At 35.9% G+C, this 19,302-nt stretch overlaps 2 protein-coding genes across 4 annotated transcripts in view; both read left to right on the top strand.

Moving 5' to 3' along the window:
* Positions 1 to 10,747, top strand: part of LOC138931642 (uncharacterized) — a 46,520-nt gene extending 35,773 nt beyond the window's left edge. The window contains exons 10-15 of one of the 2 annotated variants that reach the window (XM_070292625.1): positions 1,126 to 1,283; positions 4,403 to 4,518; positions 4,757 to 4,967; positions 5,202 to 5,687; positions 8,077 to 10,022; positions 10,719 to 10,747. In XM_070292625.1, coding sequence (XP_070148726.1) covers positions 1,126 to 1,283; positions 4,403 to 4,518; positions 4,757 to 4,967; positions 5,202 to 5,687; positions 8,077 to 10,022; positions 10,719 to 10,735 — 2,934 coding nt within the window. In that variant the 3' untranslated portion in view covers positions 10,736 to 10,747. Of the gene's footprint in view, positions 1 to 1,125; positions 1,284 to 4,402; positions 4,519 to 4,756; positions 4,968 to 5,201; positions 5,688 to 8,076; positions 10,430 to 10,718 lie in introns of those variants that run through there. The other variant, XM_070292623.1, reaches the window with a different exon arrangement.
* Positions 10,748 to 18,347: 7,600 nt separating this feature from the next.
* Positions 18,348 to 19,302, top strand: part of Nlg-4 (neuroligin 4) — a 187,228-nt gene continuing 186,273 nt past the window's right edge. For both annotated transcript variants that reach the window (XM_070292626.1, XM_070292627.1), the window contains exon 1: positions 18,348 to 19,266. The gene's annotated coding sequence lies outside the window, so the exon portion shown is untranslated. The remainder of the gene's footprint in view (positions 19,267 to 19,302) is intronic.

Here is a 19,302-nt window from a genome sequence, read left to right on the forward strand (position 1 = left end):
TGACCTAGTGGCGACCATTATGTTCGCACAGTCGGAGAAAGAAAAATCCGGGTTGCGAACCCATTTGGATTTCGGCCAACTATTTTTATCGTCGTTGCGTGCGCCCTGGCAACGACCTCACCATGCAGTAACCGAGAATATCGCTAAATTGAATATACCTCCGGGTACAACGCCATCGTTGCGTCAACAAGGATATTAGATTTTAAATCTGCAAATAGCGATTCACGCAGCATACATCATTTCCATGTCAGCTCTCTCTACCTCTCTCTCTTATTCTCTTCATGTCTCTCTCTCTCTCTCCCTTTTTTGATCTCTATCCTATATACGCGACAAACGCGAGCCCGAATGAATTTTAATTTTCACCTGTTCTCGTAAATTCCTCTCTTTATTGAACTTTACAAATTGACGCGCTTGTAAATACGCTCGGTTTATCGGTGCTAAAAATAATTACGAGTGCGATAAATCTGAGAACTCGCATTGAGAAAATTTCAATCGAAAATTGTTGGTGGGATTGATAATGAGAGAGTTTCTGCGCTTTAAAAAAGTATGTAGCGCCGATTATACTCGATAAATATAAAAGTTTATCGTTGCTTCTTTTGTCATAACGATGACTGCTTATCTCGATATATGTGCTGTGAGCTATTTTGATCCCGATATCAATTCAAATTCAAGAATCTGTGTTATCGATTATATTTATTTAAATATTTATATAAATACCACAATAAACGATTAAAAAATTTAAAAGATTTCTTATATCGTAATATTTCATAAAAATTTTTGAAATATATATGTATTTTTCTTTAATTTCCGTAACAAACATAGATATTTACTTTATAAAAACGATAATGTTTTTTTACTTTATACAATATAAACACAAGTATATATAAAATAATATGTTAAAAGTAGAATAAAATAAATATAAGATCAAAATATCACGGTAAATATCACAAATATAAGAATAGAGATTTTAGAAGATATAGAAAGTGACGGAGGGAAGACGAGGGAGGCTGAAAAGAAGTAACAACCAAAGCTTCGATATTTTCGAGTTACGAGTGGCGTCGAAGTATCGATAAAATACGTATGCCACGGTATAAAAGCGCATTCAGTGATCTTGTTACGTTACAGCAACAACATCAACATACCGTGCACGGGGAGGAATTGCCTTATGTACTGGGTGTTCCATTGGACGGCAGCAAATACGACTTACGAGGTCGATACGATATGCGAGAGATGCTGTTTTCAGAAGCCATTATGAACTGGTGGTGCAGCTTTGCCTATAATGGGTGAGTTGCTAAAAAAAAAAAAAAAAAAAAAAAATGCAATTTAGCGATCAATAGTATATATTTTACAAAGTATCTTTTGTATATTTTATTCTATATGAAAACTTAAATTTAAGCTTAAACGGTTTAATCAAAGAGAACGGAACTAACAGATGCACCATATAAGATTATACAAATAAATATTGAAATATCTTTCCTCCATCAATTTTCAACTGTCAATTTTTACATCAAAATATTTATTTTAACATAATTCACCCAAGTTAAAACTTAATTGTACATATAAATAATAATGTAAATATTAAAAAGCTTTATTAATGACATTGAATATTGGGCAAAGGGAAAATATATTTAAAATGCATTCTTCTTGCGCATTACTCATGTTATTTTCAGAAATGTTCAGCGTTTTATTCAGTGCAACGAATTATTAATTGAAAAATATGAGAATAAAATCTGCAGAGAGCTAGTTGCTGGTAATTAGAAGTTTAATGAGAAAAATAAACGTATAAACGAATAATAACGTACAAAATAATCACATTGCGTATTAGAGTTAAATTAAAGTTGATATTAAAAGTTAAATATATGAGTGGCGGTAATCGCGTAGAAACGATCGTATTTAATAATAGTGGCGAACAATTGTTGTTGGGGGTTGACGCGAAAATTTCTAGCTGCTAAAGTTAAACTTGGCACATACATATTCGGAAACAGATTTTCAATTAACTAAACATTCAAGCGTTTAATTAAACCGAACGTCAATATATTTTTCCGTTGTACATTTGGAGAAACAACTAAACTTTATAAACATCAATTTAAAACACAGTTTTACAAATATTCAAATATAGAATCGAAATATAAAAGATAAATAACTTCAGGAATAGAATTTAAAGAACAATTTTAAAATATAAATTAGTTGTTTTGAAAATTAAAATCATATTCTTATAAAATAGATAATGTGGAAAATATGCAAAATCCAGAAATTAATAATATTTAACTTAAATTACATATATTTTTAAAATAAATTATGTTGCAATTGTGATTTTAGAGAATAAAAGTGACTTCGAGACCTTTTAAGAGTGACACATGTTTTTGATGCTTTTAACTGACGCATTATTCTAAATTTAATAGCCGAACAAAACAATGTCAGCAAAATTATAAAAGAGGAAGTATAAAGCTGATAACGTAAAATTTGACAATTTATTAAAAATTTCTGTTAAATTAATTATTAAATTTTTTCTTGCTTTGTTCAATTTTCTTATTTTGTGATAAATGTACATAATATATAATACACGAGGATTTTTTCGTTCGGGTTTTTGTCTTAAATTAACTTGGTGCAATTTGACGCTTGTTATGTTGATGTTCGATATTGTCGATTTAACGATTCGGTGAATCGGCTGTTTTAATTTGCACGATAAAAACAGATTATCTATAGCTACGAATAATTTCGACATTTCGTTTCATCCAATAAAATGTTTCATTTTATTCGGTTGAACAAGGCCAACGTTCTCGTGATACAAAGCCACTTTTGTTTAAGCCGAAAGATAGAGAAATTGAGAGATATATTGAATTTCTAATTATATTAAAAATTTATTTCAATATATGAAATCGCGTTTATAAATCGCGAAATGTGAGTTAATGTTAAATTATATTATAAATTTAAAACAAATCTCTGCTTGAATAAAAATATTAAATCTGCAATTGTATTAAAACTTAAATTTTTAAATTTTTATATCATTAATTTTAGAATGGACTTGTATTCTCATTTGACGTATAGCAAAAATATTAGAATTTATATTGAAATGGAATTTAAAGAGAAATATTAGCTACTTAATTAAACGTATTTTTAATTTTTTTGTAGAATATTGTACTATTATTAATATTTATGCACAACAAAATTATTATGCAATTTTAAACTTTGAAATTATTCGTCCGTATAATTTTCATTATTTAAAAATAAAATATTACACAAAATTGAGAGTATTAAAATATCATATATATATCTTTGCGTTGCTTATTTTAAATCAATTATTAATTATTATGTTTGTTAAAAATATGTTTAAGTTTGGAAATCTTGATAGCTGATTGAAAACATAAAATTCTCCTTCTTTCGCACACACACAATAGAATTTCTGCAAAATAATTTTAAAACATATCTCCTCTATACTTCGTTATGGAATATTTGTAAACCTATTTTGCTGCGGAATATAGAACCACATTGCGTCGACACAATTTTTTATCAGATACTGCTTTGAACATGTGGTTTGACTAAACTTTGTTTATTTACAATGGGATAAACGGTGGAACTGAAGGAAAACTAGGTCCGTGTAATTAAGCAAAACAGAGGTATTTAAATTTAACGTGGTAAACGTTACGCGTTTGTAAACGTCGCGCATCATGATCGATAATTCATGTGTCCCTGTATCTACCGTAAGGGCGCGTCTCTTTGCGAGAATAAACGACGCGCAGCATCTGTACGGGAGCACCGTCGGTGATAAAGAATGACAGAAGAATATCTTTTTTTTTGTCATAAGCTGCGTGAAATGTGCCGTCGATTGATCAAATGCATCGCATTTGTTCAATCCATTCGAAAATCATTTTCTCGCGTGTTTGAATCATCGATGTGCGCACGGACAAGTGATGTATTGTATTTTTTTAATTGACAACGGCTTACGAATGTTGATTAATATCAGAGATTCTGCGTGGATTGTAATGTTACGCTGTAAAATTTTGAATGAATATAAAAAAAAGTTTGTCGAATTAAAATTTCACACTCTAGATATTCAGATTTTAAGCCTTTCAAATTAAATAAAACGTCGATGTTTATAATTTTCAAATATTCCGGAAATTTAAATTCCGTGAAATTGAATCCTCAAAAAGTCCGATTGCGCGTTAATTTTCCAGTTATTTTATTTTATTTTATGCAGAATAGACAGTATATGGTATATCGAAAATTCTCATCGATTATTATGGATTATTCGATATCTCCTTCTCCTATATCACATTCCAATTTCCTCACGCTATTAATCCCAAGTCGGCCTGCGTGGTTCGACAAAAGTTATTGGGCGCATTTCTGCTGTCGCATTAATCATTCGTCATTATTTATGAAAGAAAATACTCGAATCCCACAGGAATCCGAATGTCGTCAAGCAACATCCCTACTTGACTAATGTGAACAAGGAATGGGGTCGGTACGAGATCGAATGGCCAGAATACGATTCTATCAATCAGACATATTTCAATCTAAGTAAGTCTGTAAAAATCTCGACACTGGTACACCTTGAACTAAGAAAGTTCTAAATAAAAAACTTTTACCTTAATATTTTTTTTGTCAATATATTTTATCCTTTCACACGGTTAAAATAATAAAGCGAGATTTATTGCTACATATATCTTGTTACAAGAGGTTTGGTTCTTTAATAATTTTATATCTTTAATAATTTTATTAATTATTTGATACGCGACATATTCTTTCTCCCATGCAGCCATACCGCCTAACATAGGTACGCATTATCGCACGGCGGAGATGCAGTTCTGGAATGAGGATCTGCCCAATCTGCTCAGGCACCCGAATAAAGACATCTCGAGCCCGACACGATCGAGAGGACCGCGACCGCAGATTCTCGACTTCGCCGACGGGATCGGCAAATATGCCAACAGTACCGCAAACCGAAAGTACGAGACCTACGGTGCCGGGTAGGTAATAGGGATGGTTAATTAATTGCACATGTATATTTGAAATTCTTGCCATGGAAGGAATTTCTCTATTCGGTAATTGAGAATTTTATACAAGGTAATAGAGAAAAATGTGCGACGAACGAGAAATCGATTTTGCTAGAAAAATATTAGCTTCAGTTTATATCAATTTGCTTAATTTTGTATTCATATCTTGTTAATGTTACGAATTGTGAAATATATTTTTCTCAGCAGATACACAACTCCGTCAAACACGTTTTCTAACACGGACAAATCATTTTCAATCGCGATTACGACGGATGGAAGCATCGGGCAGGGATCTACGGTAGAGACCGACACGTTAAAAAACTCGTCGACGATGATGATGGTGATTGTCTTCTTCGTGGTGTTTATACTGATAAACTTTACGGCCTTTCTGTACATCTACTATAAAAAGCAGAGCGTAAAGAGGAAGGAGAAATCGTTGAAGAGGCGAGCCAGCGAGAAGAAAGACGACTCCGTCAAGAGGTCAAAGACTGATAAGCACGAGAACCATTACGGCCAGCTGGGCTACAAAAGCGACAGCAAGCCAGATCTGAACGATGTGATAAAGAATGACAAGGCGTATGACAACAACTCCAACTTTGGACGCAGATCGAAACTGTCGAGGCAAAACTCCAGTTCTACCATTGACACTCACATCAAGGTCAGGGAGTGGATTCAACAGGAGATTGTGCACAGGTCAGTGAATTTCAGAGGAAATACATTTTTACATAATAATCTGTAATGTTATCTTTTCGAAAAGTTTTGAATATTATTTTAATGCATATTATATTCACGAATATTATGTTCATGTACCAATGTAAATTTTCTCGTTAAAATGAAATTAATATCTTATTGAATGCATGCAATTGTTGTAAAATATTTGATAATAAAATTGATTAAAATTTGATATAATTTATTCATCTGTCGGTTAGAATTGTTGGATTATTTTGCTTTATTAAGCGATCAATTATTCAACGATTTTCTTGAAGAATTTGAGATCTCTCGTTAGAATGTCAAGATTAGAAATTCCATTTCAAAATTTACATTTTCAAGTCAAGTAAAATTAAATAGTTGGTTTTAACTGGACTAAATAATTACTAGGCTTGTATCAAATTCTTCGTCATTCTGACATCATACTGTAAACTATTTGCTGTTCTCGATATAACAGTCAACGTTCGAACTCGATTTGTATATTGTTCCTAATTGCGAAAAGCTGAAGATACTTGGAGAACGCTTACCATTCGCAAATTCGTCGATTGCGGTGAGGCTTGTGCGATTCAGTAATCCAATTAGGGATCCCGCTTAAAGAGTGGTTGCTTTGAGACGTGGTCCGTATCACTCAAATTAGAGAATTGAGTTTTCTCTCTCTCTCTCTTTTAACGTCGAATATTTCGTTAGGTGTATTGATTCGCGAAAATGGTTGACAAGTGCTACCCTACAAAGTTAATTGAACTCAACTTTAGAGCGCAACTTCGTATCTCGTCATTTAGCAAGCAATATTTGATTTGCAAATAATACCCTACCTGTGTTTGTTGTCACGCTGATTAAAACAAAAATCAGAACGATAAAAAAATGTACAATATAGAGGAAATTTTAAACACGTCGGCACAATAAAAATAAATAATTTTGCAAAATGTTTGCGTATCACGTATAAATTGTGTAATAAATTTTTAAAATATTTTCATTTACTTTTTTGGGTAAGCAAAAAATTTTTTTTTCCATATCAGTTATATTAAACAAAATATACAATTTATATTTTTGAACTACTCATCATTGCGACATGTTTTATTTTTGTTATTGCGAAATAATGGGCATTCGTGAAATCATATATTTGTTTGATTATACATTTAAACTTGCATCATAGCACGCGAAACAAACAAATAAATGTGTATTATTAAACAAATGCATTTGATAAAAAAATAACTTGTCGTTTGTTGATGTAATACATGAGAATAAAATTAATTAATTTCCGGCGTGAAAGTACAATTGTTATTATTACTAGTCGTTATCATTTACGAAATGGCCTATTGTGCCATTGATAATAACTATCGATAACTAGTCTATCAATAAAAATGGACGGTATTATTAACATTAAGTGTAAATTTACGTAAAACTTATAATGGGATATTATTTGATGTATATTGCATTTAATTTGTACGCGCGGAAGTTTTTTCAGTAAAAAATTTATTGATCGAACATTTTTCGACAACGTTCATCAATATTGTTTTCCAATTATTTTTTGTTGCGAATATTAATTAAATTATGGAAAAAATTACTATTACGTTACTAATTGATAAACCCCTTTCTAAAAAAGGCATGAAACCTCGAACTCGAATATATCGAAGCGTCGAAGCCTCTTTTCCACGATGCTGATTGGTTGTCTCGCTTGTGCGCTGCAACTTGCTTCGTGATATTTGCAATTGTCGAATCATGCGAATTTTGACAGTTTGACAATTTGTGAAAGAGAAAGTTAAAGTTAGGAAAGAATTGGAAAATGTTCATAAATAAAATAGCGCGCGCCTGTGTTGTTCTAATTATTAAAAGACGCGTACTTTTCCTGATATTTGTAAAAATGTCAAAAATAATCGTAATTTTTAAGGAAGCATTTTTCGACCCATGGTTATGGAAAACTTTTTGTTCGGTATTAAATTATCTTTTAAATGAGATCAAAATGATTGTAGTTTGCTCCATAGGTTTTGGAGTAACCGTCAATAGCCAAAGAAACACTTCTGTATATTTGAAATTGGTTATTAACTGGTTTATTTCTAAACCTATGGAGCGAACTACAATCATTTTGATTTCATTTGAAAGATAATTTAATATCGAACAAAAAGTTTCTCATAACGATGGGTTGGAAAATGCTTTCTTAAAAAGTTAGCGTTGCGCGCGCGCCTGTGTCGTTCTAGTGCTTTAAATTGTATATAAAAATTGAGAGTTCTAGATTTAATTTGGAAGAGAATAATAAATTTTATTAGTATTGCATTTTCGAAGATTGTTCCGTAGTATATTAATTGATTCCCGCAAATACTTTTTTTCAGGAATATTTGTAACAATCGGATCTTTTGATTTTGTTTTGTCCATATAGATGTTCACCGAGATTCCTGCGCAAAACGCGAGAAACGTTGCAGAAAGAGCATCAGGAGAAGCTAAACAAGCAACAGCAAGAAGAAAAGCAACGTATAATAGAGGAGGCATTGAAGGAAAAAAAAGAAGAACCGATCTACGATGAGAGTCCGGCGCTAGTTGTGCGTCCTGGAAAAAAGTCGAAGCTGCCGAAAATCTCCGTGGCAATCGATGCCACACCGGCGACGAGAACAGAATCCATTCTTAATCAAGTGCCTATCGAGTTAATGAGGAGCATCGATATGTCAAACGAATACGAATCGAACGCGGATCAGCTGATGACACCCGAGGTTATTGTCATCGAGCATCATCATTCTAGAAGCGATCCGCTGCCGATGGAGAACGTTCTGAAGACGATGATGCCGAATTTCTCCACTCCCAGGATTTACGAGTCCGATGCAGAAAGCGCGAATAGCTTGTACGCTAAGATTAATCCCAAGCTAAAATCTCGTCTGCCTCGTCCCGGTCCAGGGACAAACGTCGAAGTGTCCAATCAATCAAAGTATGAGAATTCTTCTGGCGAAGAAATCTATATAAAGACCGGGCCGATTTTAACGACCTTTGGCATAAGCGACGTAAACGTCACGTCTCGAGATCCAATCATTGAGAGAGAATGCATCAGCCCCGAGGAAGCTTTGCAGACAATCAAACGCCGAAATTATCCCAAGGTGCTACCGGATATCGAGAAGAGGCGATCACTCCCGGCGCCGAATAGCCTCTTTATATCGAAACAGCACGCGAATTCGTTGAAAGATTACAAGAGCGGAAATCGAATGAATTTATCTTCGAGTCAACCGCCATTACCGCCTCCTAGAATATTTGGACCCTCGAAAAGCCTCGAGAAGAGTGCCTTCTTTGCCGAGGAAAATGAAAATCAGAGCGAGAGCGAGCCGATCACGACGAACCTACACGTGGGCCCGTTGCTGAAAAGGCAGGATTCCAGCAGGAATAACTCCGATTCTAATATAATAGATTCTTTGGAGGAAAGTAGAAGTGTCCAGCCTGGCGGAAGCGTGGATACCATTTACGCTAATCCAAAGTGTCCGCTTCATGGAGGTCAATATCGCTTCTCACCGACTTCGCATAGCGTCGACGAGAATATCGGCAAATCTATTGCGCTCTTGGAAGCGGGCAATCCAAATTGGTACAAACCAAGCGAGTCCCCGGCTGTAATGACGTCGACGGCGTCGGAGCCGCAAATCGTGGTCGGCAGGAACGAGAGAGTGGACGCAGCGGTGGAACCGAAGATCGTGATCACGCCGAGAGCGGTTAATCCATGCCAAGCCAATCAATATCCGAGCTCGTCGACACCGGCATCCGAGGACAACAAGATTGAGCGCGAATCTAGCACGATTTTGAGCGATCCAGCGCGAGATGGAGGATCAACGATGAGGCTGGACGATTCGCCGGCGGAGAGGAGGGAGCCGCGGATAATCATTACGCCGCGGGAGCCGAAGAGTTGCACCCCGGCGAGTAATCTCAAGCAGCCGAAGATCATCATAAAACCGACGGCGAGTCTGCCGAGAAGCCGGGATCAGAGGAATATACCGAAGGTGTCAGCCATACCGTCGCCGGAACAGCAGAATTGCCAAAATATCGAGAAAGACAGGGCGCTGGAGCAGAGGGAGAAACCATCCCTAAGGGAAAAGCCGAGGGTTACGAGGATACCGTCGTTTTCGCGCAGACGAGACGAGCCCGGGATTGAAAAACCGTCGTACGTAGAGAGAGCGGAGATCGCGTCGAGGACAGAGACGGTGTCCAGTAAAATCACGAACGCGCCATCGACATTCGACGCTAGGTCGTGCATACCGACGCCGACGACAACGCCGATGATGCCGAGAAGCGAGAGGACCCCCAGCACGGATTCGTCGTCTGCCAGCAACGGGAATTCCACTAACTCGAATACCGGTACGATCAAACGCAAGCCGGCGAGCAAGAAATAATTGGCTCTCGCGAATGTAGATTTGGGATCTCACGTCGGATATTTCGATCGGATGTCGATGCGATTACAGCTCCCGATCTTTTTTTTTTTCGTCATAAAGCGTTTGCAAATATTTAAAATATCGTGATCAAATGATGAGCGGAAAAACAATCTTTTCTATAAATTTCACGGTTAAATTTTTTTTTACATAAATCTTTTCTTATTTATGGCACCATAAATTCATAAAACAATGGGACAATTATATTTTTTTTATATAAGATTAACATTATTTATTACTATTTTAGAGTGCGATAGAAACGTTTTATTTATGTGTGTAACTTTCTTTATCATTATTATTAATTCTACTATTTTTATACGACTAATTAAAACATGCAAGTACACAACGCATACATATAATATAATTGTATATCGTGTAAATATTAATATTATTAATGTTTAAGGCAATATAATATTATTAAGAAATCATATTACATATTTATAAACTGTCAAGACTGCTCTAATTGCGAGTAATTGTCGATTGTTTGAATAATTTCATAAATCAATTTTAGATATCATTAATTAGACATAATCCGCTAGTTGTTAATAATTTTAAAAGCGCTCGCGCTCTTTTATACGCGTGTAACTTTATACGATGAAAATATATGTTTTTCGTACTTTTTCAGCAGAAAACCCGGTATGAAAGAATAAATTCCTCTTCGCGATTTATCATCCCTTTACGTAGACGGCGCACCATGTATCCCACGACTTTACATGCGTCCCGCAAACTTTGTTATTAAGTGAAGCAGGCTCTATAAGTCGCGCAGATGCAGCGACCGTGAACAGCAGGGCGAATCGGGACAAAGTGGTTGGCGAATTCTCACTTATATTACCAACGGAATCGAATTGATTTTCAAAGTTCGCCGAGTAATGGGATTCTCTTCGTCTCCAGCCGTCGCCACGTGGAGAGGAAAATGGCGTTTTCGCACGAGCTCCCTCTCCTCTCCCGCAATCAGTCTATCTCTATCTCACCTCCCCTGCCATCTCTTTTATCCTTCTTTTCGTGTGTTTTCATTTCATCTCGTTCTACGCGATTCGTTCATCTCGATCCGTTCGAAAGCTTTGCTTTCCGATCATGGTTGAAGGAGCGGAAGAGTGACGGGGGGCGAGAAAACTCTTGTGAATTTTCACGAATTTTTATAAATTTATATATAGGGTTTCTTGTTTATAAAATATTAGGAGTAAAATATAAAATGTGAGAGAAAAGGAGAACGATGGGGGAGAAGGAAAAAAGGAGAGTAAAAATATTATACAGTTCAAAGCAAATAAAAAAAGCGGTGACTGCAAAGATATGAATAATAATAATATGTGATTTTTTTATATAACATATGAAATTTAAACTATTTATTTCAACGAATCGACATGGATAATTATGGATAACCGCTTTTGATTTTATCGTTGAGGAGGAAAAATCGATCTTCAAGATTGACTGAGAAATTTTCTCGGATCGATCATTCCAAATACAATATATTTGGATTCTGCGCTGTCATCGGTTTGAATCAGGCTGAATTGCAAGACACGTGCAATCTGACAGCTATAACTCGGTCATATATCCGCGGAAGCTGGAATATGCATCTCTAAGTTGGCGTTTAGATGCCGGTGTTGTCTCTCTGCCTTATGCGACAGCGTGTAACCAGTAATCATCCATCGCGCACAACGAAGCCCTCGGTCGTCTTGCAGTCGCCGTGACAGATGCGTGACACCGCGTGACCCATTGTCGAAATGATATACTATCAGAAGTAACGGAGGGAACAAAAGCCGTCTTCTAAAGACGTCGCCGGAATCGAGTTGAGATTTCTGTAGAATAATAATGAAATAGAGCGAGAATCCATTTTCTCTATCTTTTCATAGAAATCCTCATAACATTTAAACTTGAAATTTTTTATCTCTTCTTTATAAAAGCGATTTTGTCACAGAGACCAACAGTATAGAAACTGAAACGGAATAATTAGTCACAAATTGAGCATAAAGGAAGTCTGCAACGAGCATGGTATTTGAAAAAATATGTTTATCATCGAGAAACTTTATTCGATGACGTTCCTTAATTAAATATCTTTTTTTTTTGAATCTAAAATCTGTATTTTAAATTGAAATAAATAAAAGCGCGATAAAATTACTTATTTAGGCTTAAAAATAATGATTAAGGATTATAAAGAATAAATTAGATTTGAGATAGAATAAATAATGATAAAAAATTTAAGCTTTTATAGTGAAAATTGCGTATAAGTTTACGCCGATGTCGATGAGAGGGATAATTTCCATATGATTATCTGCGGCATGCGCGTCTAATTATCGCACGATAATCAGCGATTAAGCACGAACCCGTGCGCCAACCTCATTATTATGTCCCGGGCGGCGTGTCGGAGGTGCTGCGCGAATGCATGGATACATAATTTCGTCTTCCCCGTCTGAACCAATTAATAAATTTGCACCGGCTGCCTGCCCGCGGGACAAGGTCGGCCCGTCCATTTCCACTGGCGGCTATTGTTTCCGAGACAATGCCAGCTACTTGGCAGTTGGAATACATTGTACTATCCAAGAGAGATAGAGCTACTGAGGGCGATATGAGATTAATTAGATTTCGAAACGAATACATAGGTATCTCTAAATAACTGCGCTTCCCTTTAATTAGGATATTTGGACAATTGGGAATAATCACATTTAAAATAAAAGGCTACAATAGTTTTTCTTTTTCTTTTTCTTTTTTTTTTAATAGGAGATAATATGAGAGACCAATTGCGACACATCTTTTCCGAGCGCTTGACAATGCATTGCCTTGATTGATGCATTTCAATAGTATTTTATTTCAAAATAGATTCTATCTTAGTCGAAGCCTTAGTTATTCTTTTCAAATGCAATTTGCGTCGATTGTACGCGATGTTAATCAATGGCATGGCGTGTAGTCCGAAAAGAGTATCGTGTATATCTCTATAAAAACGATCCCTTTCTTTCAAGAAAAAAAAGGGACAGGCAATAGTTCGTTCGAAAACTGCAACCACATCTTCAGCTGAATAGGTTTTCATTGACGAGATTTAGTAATCTCTAAATTGAATCTGAGGATTTCAATTTTTTTTTTTTCAATGAGTCTTAAAAGTAAATTCCAAGAACAATATCTATATAATTTTAGAGAATCGAGAAAATCTTGAAATATTTAAGAGGACCTTAAACTTAAATATTGTAGATAAAAATTCTATAGTTTAAAGGTCGGAAAGATTTAAGATTGGATAAAGACCCCAAGGTCAACATTTGGAGATCCAAAGAAGATGCTGGTAAAATTCTTGAATCAAATAGACGGAAAATAGATTTAAAAAAATATCTCTGAATAAAAGCTTGATCTCTTACTTCGGAATTGCTGTGATCCATGAGAAAACAATATCCACGTCGTCTGTGAGACGTGCCGTGTTTGATGATGGCTATCTGATATTTATCAAGTTTTTTATCACATAATTTCGCGCATTTCTTTTCTCTCATTCTCGCCATTAAATACATTTATTTAGCTTCTTACTTCGTATAAATGAGAAAAGTCACTGATGCATCGATATTCGATGCATTAAAATTAAGTTGTCTCCTGTTAATCCTGTTAATCCTGTTAAATTTTGAAGTATGTTTTAGATACATTTTAGATATATTTTAATAAAAAATAGATTCTTTAAATTTTATATCTATGTTAAAGATATGATTTTACGCGAATGGAATCAATTTTAATATTTAAAAATTAAAATATTTGATATAATACGCTCTATATATATGCTCTTTAATAAATAGATCATTTAGAACTTTTTTCAAAAACATTCGTCGAGTATAAGACAGCGGCTGAGAAGGTGACGTAACTAACCAATACAGGTTCAATAATTCTTTATTAAGAAAGTTGCGAAGGATAACTTCATTAATGTTTATACCTGTTCGACAGACGCTAGGGATGATCGAAGTTGAAAATTGTCTGTCGTCGTGGCGACATTCGATGGCAACTTGTGGCTTGCCGACTTCAAATCCAATAAAAAAGTACACGTGCACCATAATGTCTTTACAAGAGATCAATTTTTGCCATTCGATGGCCAATTTTTTTGCTTTAGCCACAAAATTAAATTATTTATATATATTAATAATTATTTATTTATTAATAAATAAATCAAAAGTATCCGAAATCAATTATCGGGATTTTTAAAAATCTTTTAAAATAATAAAATCTTTTAAAATTTACGTAATATTTAAAATTTTTTTTATTTTTAAATTCTTTTACGACTTTAATTTGTCTAATCATTTAGTTTATTCTATTTATTCATAAGCGATTCGATGTTTTGACTTCTTCTCACTTCTCGAATCTTTCAATTTGAATATCCAATGTAACTATCTAATAATTTTTACGATAAAATAATATTTATATGTTATGGAAAGCGGGCTGAAATAAACTCACTCCAAGCAAGCTTTTCTTTGAACCCCCGCTGATTCGCATTGGCTAGTCTTTGCGGATCTTCATTTCCATCTGTGAAGTAAATCGAATCTTCTCGTCTCTGTACTTCTTTTTACTCGATTTTCACTTTGGCAGAAGTAGGAAAGCCAGCGCGAGAAGAATGCAATTCGGCGTTGCTGGTTGTTGCGAGACACGAATGCGATTTTACCTCTGCATTCGCGGCTCGTTAGAGCGAAAATCTTTCGACATCGGTCGCTACAAATTACCCGACGATCCTTTATAGTATGGTTGATGGCGACGTGTGACATGATAAAGTTGATTGCTCGGCTACTCAACATGTAAATTGTACATTAGCATTCTCGATTTTCGTATGTATATCGCTTTCTAATTCCACAAAAGAGAGAGATTGTCTAGATACGAATGCGCAATCAATATCATTACACTTGCTAATGAAAATTTTATAATAATAAAATTGTATATTATTAAAGAGAGATATAATACTCTAAAATTAATTTATTATAATAGGCTTTATATAAAGATAGAGTTAAATCCTTAAGTCGCAAATTTAATCGCTATTAATAAGATTGCGAATCGCGCGCGATCTTTAAAGACTCTTGAAGGACTTTGTATTGGAGAACATCTTTGAAGTTTAGCTTAGTATCCTTTCTCGCAAAACCGAGAACACCGTCCTCGTTTAAACTATTGAGAGATCACTTACAGTAGGCTTCGCAGGTGCCCATTATTCACTGCGATCCGATTACGTGAGCTTTAGAGTTTCTCGCGGCACTTCCTGAATGTTCTTATTAAGAACATCGACCGAGCTACGGTTTCCGGTTAACCACCCTCTTCAGGCACGTCTTCAACGTTACCGTCTAAAGCAAATTGAATTTCGTCCTCGGTCATTTCCGCGGCTGAGAACCGGCCGCGGGTGAGAAGCTGTCACCCCTTCTGGTTGACAAAGAGCACGGCTTGGTCCAGCGGAGGAGATACGACGAGGCGTTTTCTTTCATGCACTTAGACATCAGCAACGTCTGCATCCTGTCTTCAGAATGCCCAACAGGACGATTCATCTTCCGGGGGATTAGAGTGGGTTGAATGCCTTTGAAATGGATTTGGTCCTCAGAGCTCAAGGTGTTTTTATTTCTAGATCCTTGAATCCTTTGAAATCCATCGGTTTTGCGATAATCGAATTTTTGGGTTGGAACTTTGAAGATTACAGACGGAATAATTTCTTTGGAATATACTCTCTTCGATTTCTTTGTGAAAACTTATTATTTTTTCTACAATTTAAAGATTTTGAAATCCTTGCAAAACGACATTTTTGTATTTGTTTCTTGAAAAAAATGCGATTGGAAACGTAATCAATTTATCATAAATAAATTGGTGCAGTGAATATATACAGCGACGTGATACCTAAAAGTCTTTATCTCTTTTTACGGATATTATCGTGAAATAAATTTTATTCACGCGCGAAAGAACTCGTGGACGCGGCCGTTAACGAAATTAGTAGTCCCGCCGGGAAACTTTTTTACTGAATCCTACGTACGTTGAAAAAGTTTCAAACGCTCCCGCATGCTGCCGGAGTAGGACCAAATCCTCTGATATATCTCGCCGAATTTCGGCTACGTGGGATCACAATAGAGATCTGAAAAAGATCCAGCCGAGCACGAGTATATCATTCTCAGCTTGCTTCGTTTAATCCGTTTCGGTCCGTTGAATTACGCTGAACATATAGCGCTTTGAACATAATTAATACAAGTGTTAAATCCAGTAAGGAGAGGATATCCTATATCCCGCATGATCGTGAAAATCGAATAATTTCGCATATGAATGTTCGATGTCGAATGTAACGGTGACAGTAACGCGAAGAGATCCAATCTCGAAAAAAATAAACGGTTTATCAAAGTGTTTCTGCTTCGCAATATAATTTATTGAATTTAGAATTTATTGAAAAAATAATATCACTTGTCCTGAAAAACTCGTTCTCGTATCAAAATTATTATACTTTTATAAAAGAGTGATGGATTTTATTTTATCGCTAGACTTATATTTTTTTATCATCGATATATTTCTACTTTATGTTTAAACTATTTAACATTTCTCGACATTTCACAAATTCCATCGTCTGAAATTTCAAATTCCCTGAAACTATTATTTTGATTCTTTTGTTATTTCCATAACATTTGAATTTTCACATTCACCAAAGTGTCAAGTAACGAATATCGAGTTGTGCACAGCGCGTCAACGCATCAACCACAACATTGCAGACGTCCCAAATTACAGTGTCAATAGCCGTGAACGACATTGTCCGTTGCAGGTGCAGCTGAACTTTTACGTATCAAAAAATCTTTCTAATCACTGATGAGCGTTTACTCGACCCTCGTTCAGTCTAATGCAAGAAAAGTATGTCCCTTTCTTGGAATTTCAGATGCTTCAGAAGTTGACAGAAAAAAAGAAAGAAAAAGAAAGTTCCAAGGGGAAAAAAAGTTATTCTAAAAAAATATATTTAGTATAATCCTTAAAGGGAAAGAGAATTTTTATTTAAAAATTCAGTTAGTTTTCATAAAATTAAAATTCTTTTTTTTTTTTTTTTTTAAATAAAGTATTATTATTTTAGTAGAGTAAATTTTAACAGCACATTTTCGTATATGCAACAGTACAAAACTTCGATCCGGGAATGTGAGGCCATTTCCGCCCGAGGAAGCCGACTCGCTATTCACGCGTGAGATTAATTAGTCTCAAGATCTCGGCCGGAAGACCCGACAGCGCAATCGAGCAACCCAATTAGCGCTCCTTGGGCGCATAGCTCGAAAGCTCTCGAAGCTCATGCTCAAGCGGCACGGGTTTATTCGGCACGTTTGGACTCGCGAGGAGTCCTTCGAGAGGATATCGATCTACGAGGTTCTCGCCTCGCGTGTGACGAGCCGATACGCGAACGTTCTTTAACAAGTCCCTAGATGATCCTAAAGTCACCAGCAAAAGGGTCCATCTGTTGGCAAAACTGAATCGATAGCTGGCTATCCCTTTCTTCCCGCGTCCCCACGAGTCTGCGCGGCGCGTTTCGACGATGTTCGAGCTTTTCGGACAATCCAGCTTGTAAGGCCGGGTTACGCTTGACGACGCTCCGATTTTCCAAGATTGGAGCGTCTCTTTATTATATTTATGCCAATAAAATAGGTCGTACTTATTTTAAAGCAATTAAATGGTAATTTGTTACTGTTTATTTACAATATAAAATTTTTGTAATTAAATATATAATTATTGGTAAAAGAAATGATTTTCATTTATTGTCTAATAAAAACTTTGTTGCATCTTTTAATTTAAAACTTTGATAGCAACAATATATTCAAAATTTTATAAAAGAGACAATAATTTTAACGGCTTTTTTCATGTGTCATTAATTAAACCTCTTTCATGGGTATCTTTACGAAATAAACTACATAGATGCATAATTGATTCTATATTATATCGATTAAACAACGAGTAAAAATTCTAAAGTTATCAATTATTTTAAGGGATGCCATTAACGCGAAGAAAAAGTCTTTTCGAAAATTTAAAATTTCTCACAACAGGAGCTTTCAGAAGATTCATTATTAAATTAGTTATCATAGAATGTATCGAATGCCGCATTAAATTCATCTACAAAGGCAAGTTTAAGCGAGCCTGGGCAGAGTGTCAGCTCGCGGGTCCGCGTAGGAACTCTGGCTGGCTGGCGTGTTTCGCAGCATCCGGACCCGAAGTGTAATCCGCGGAATCGACCGTGGCGCTCTCGGCAGACAAGAATGGAGGCTCTGGCGTCGCGTTGCGCGAGAGCTTGCGGAGCTTTCCATTCCGGTACCGTAGTCCGTCTCGCGAGCTTCGCGGCGACGTAACACACGTCGCATAGTGCCGGTTTAACGTCGCAAGTGCCGCCCTTCATCGTCACTACGAGGGTGGTGACGGCCTGGTCCTCGTGAGGGTGTCTTATACGTGGTGGTTAGGTTGCCGATAATTCGGGCGTCGCGTCGCCGACGCCGCCGTTGATCGTCACGCGATCATCGAGCGAGATGCGAGTCGTCGCCACCAGTCCCGCGAGGGTTGGAACATCCCCACGAAAACTCACTACCGATAAACGCGAACCGGAACACGTAAATCGCGCTATTCGAATGTCCAGCGTTGACGTTTGTTGAGATATAATACAGTGCTGTTGAAGAAGACGTCGACGGGATAAAAGAGGAAGGGGTTCGAAAATCGTGGAGACTGCTCGAAAGCCTCCGAGGATCTTAATATATCAAAAAATTGTGGACTGATATGTATAATGATTAGTTTTAATTGCTTAAAAACAGCCAAAACTGATCAAAAAAAAAAAAAATAAACAATAGCAACGAAAATAAATATAAACATACAAGGGTATTTTTGCCGGCAAAGACCTGTTGTGCAATTATTGAAACGTAATCAAATTCATGTATCGGCCGATGTCAAATCGTTCGGAAATTTAACCGTGAATGAGGAATAATTAAATCGTGCGGAAGGTAAAACGTGTTAGGATAAAGAAGATTCATCGCGTCGTAAATCTGTGCAGTGTGTAGTTTGAAGATTAATCAAAAAAGTTTGCGTGTTAATTTAACTCAACTTTCGGCGATTTCGTCTCGATCATTGGAACAGAGTGAAATTGCATTTGTGTGTGCGTTTAGTGATTATTGGAAAAAAAAAATGTGCCGAGTTTTCTCAGTGCGCGAAGTCTCTTTTGATTTCATCGAATGGAGTCGTTGTTCTTGAACAAGGTGAGTTTTAATAACGTTTTATATTAATTCTATTAT

The sequence above is a fragment of the Polyergus mexicanus genome, unplaced genomic scaffold, assembly GCF_030449975.1.
Source record: "Polyergus mexicanus isolate NDT 795.1 unplaced genomic scaffold, iyPolMexi1.0 SCAF_3, whole genome shotgun sequence".
NCBI classification, from domain to species: domain Eukaryota; kingdom Metazoa; phylum Arthropoda; class Insecta; order Hymenoptera; family Formicidae; genus Polyergus; species Polyergus mexicanus.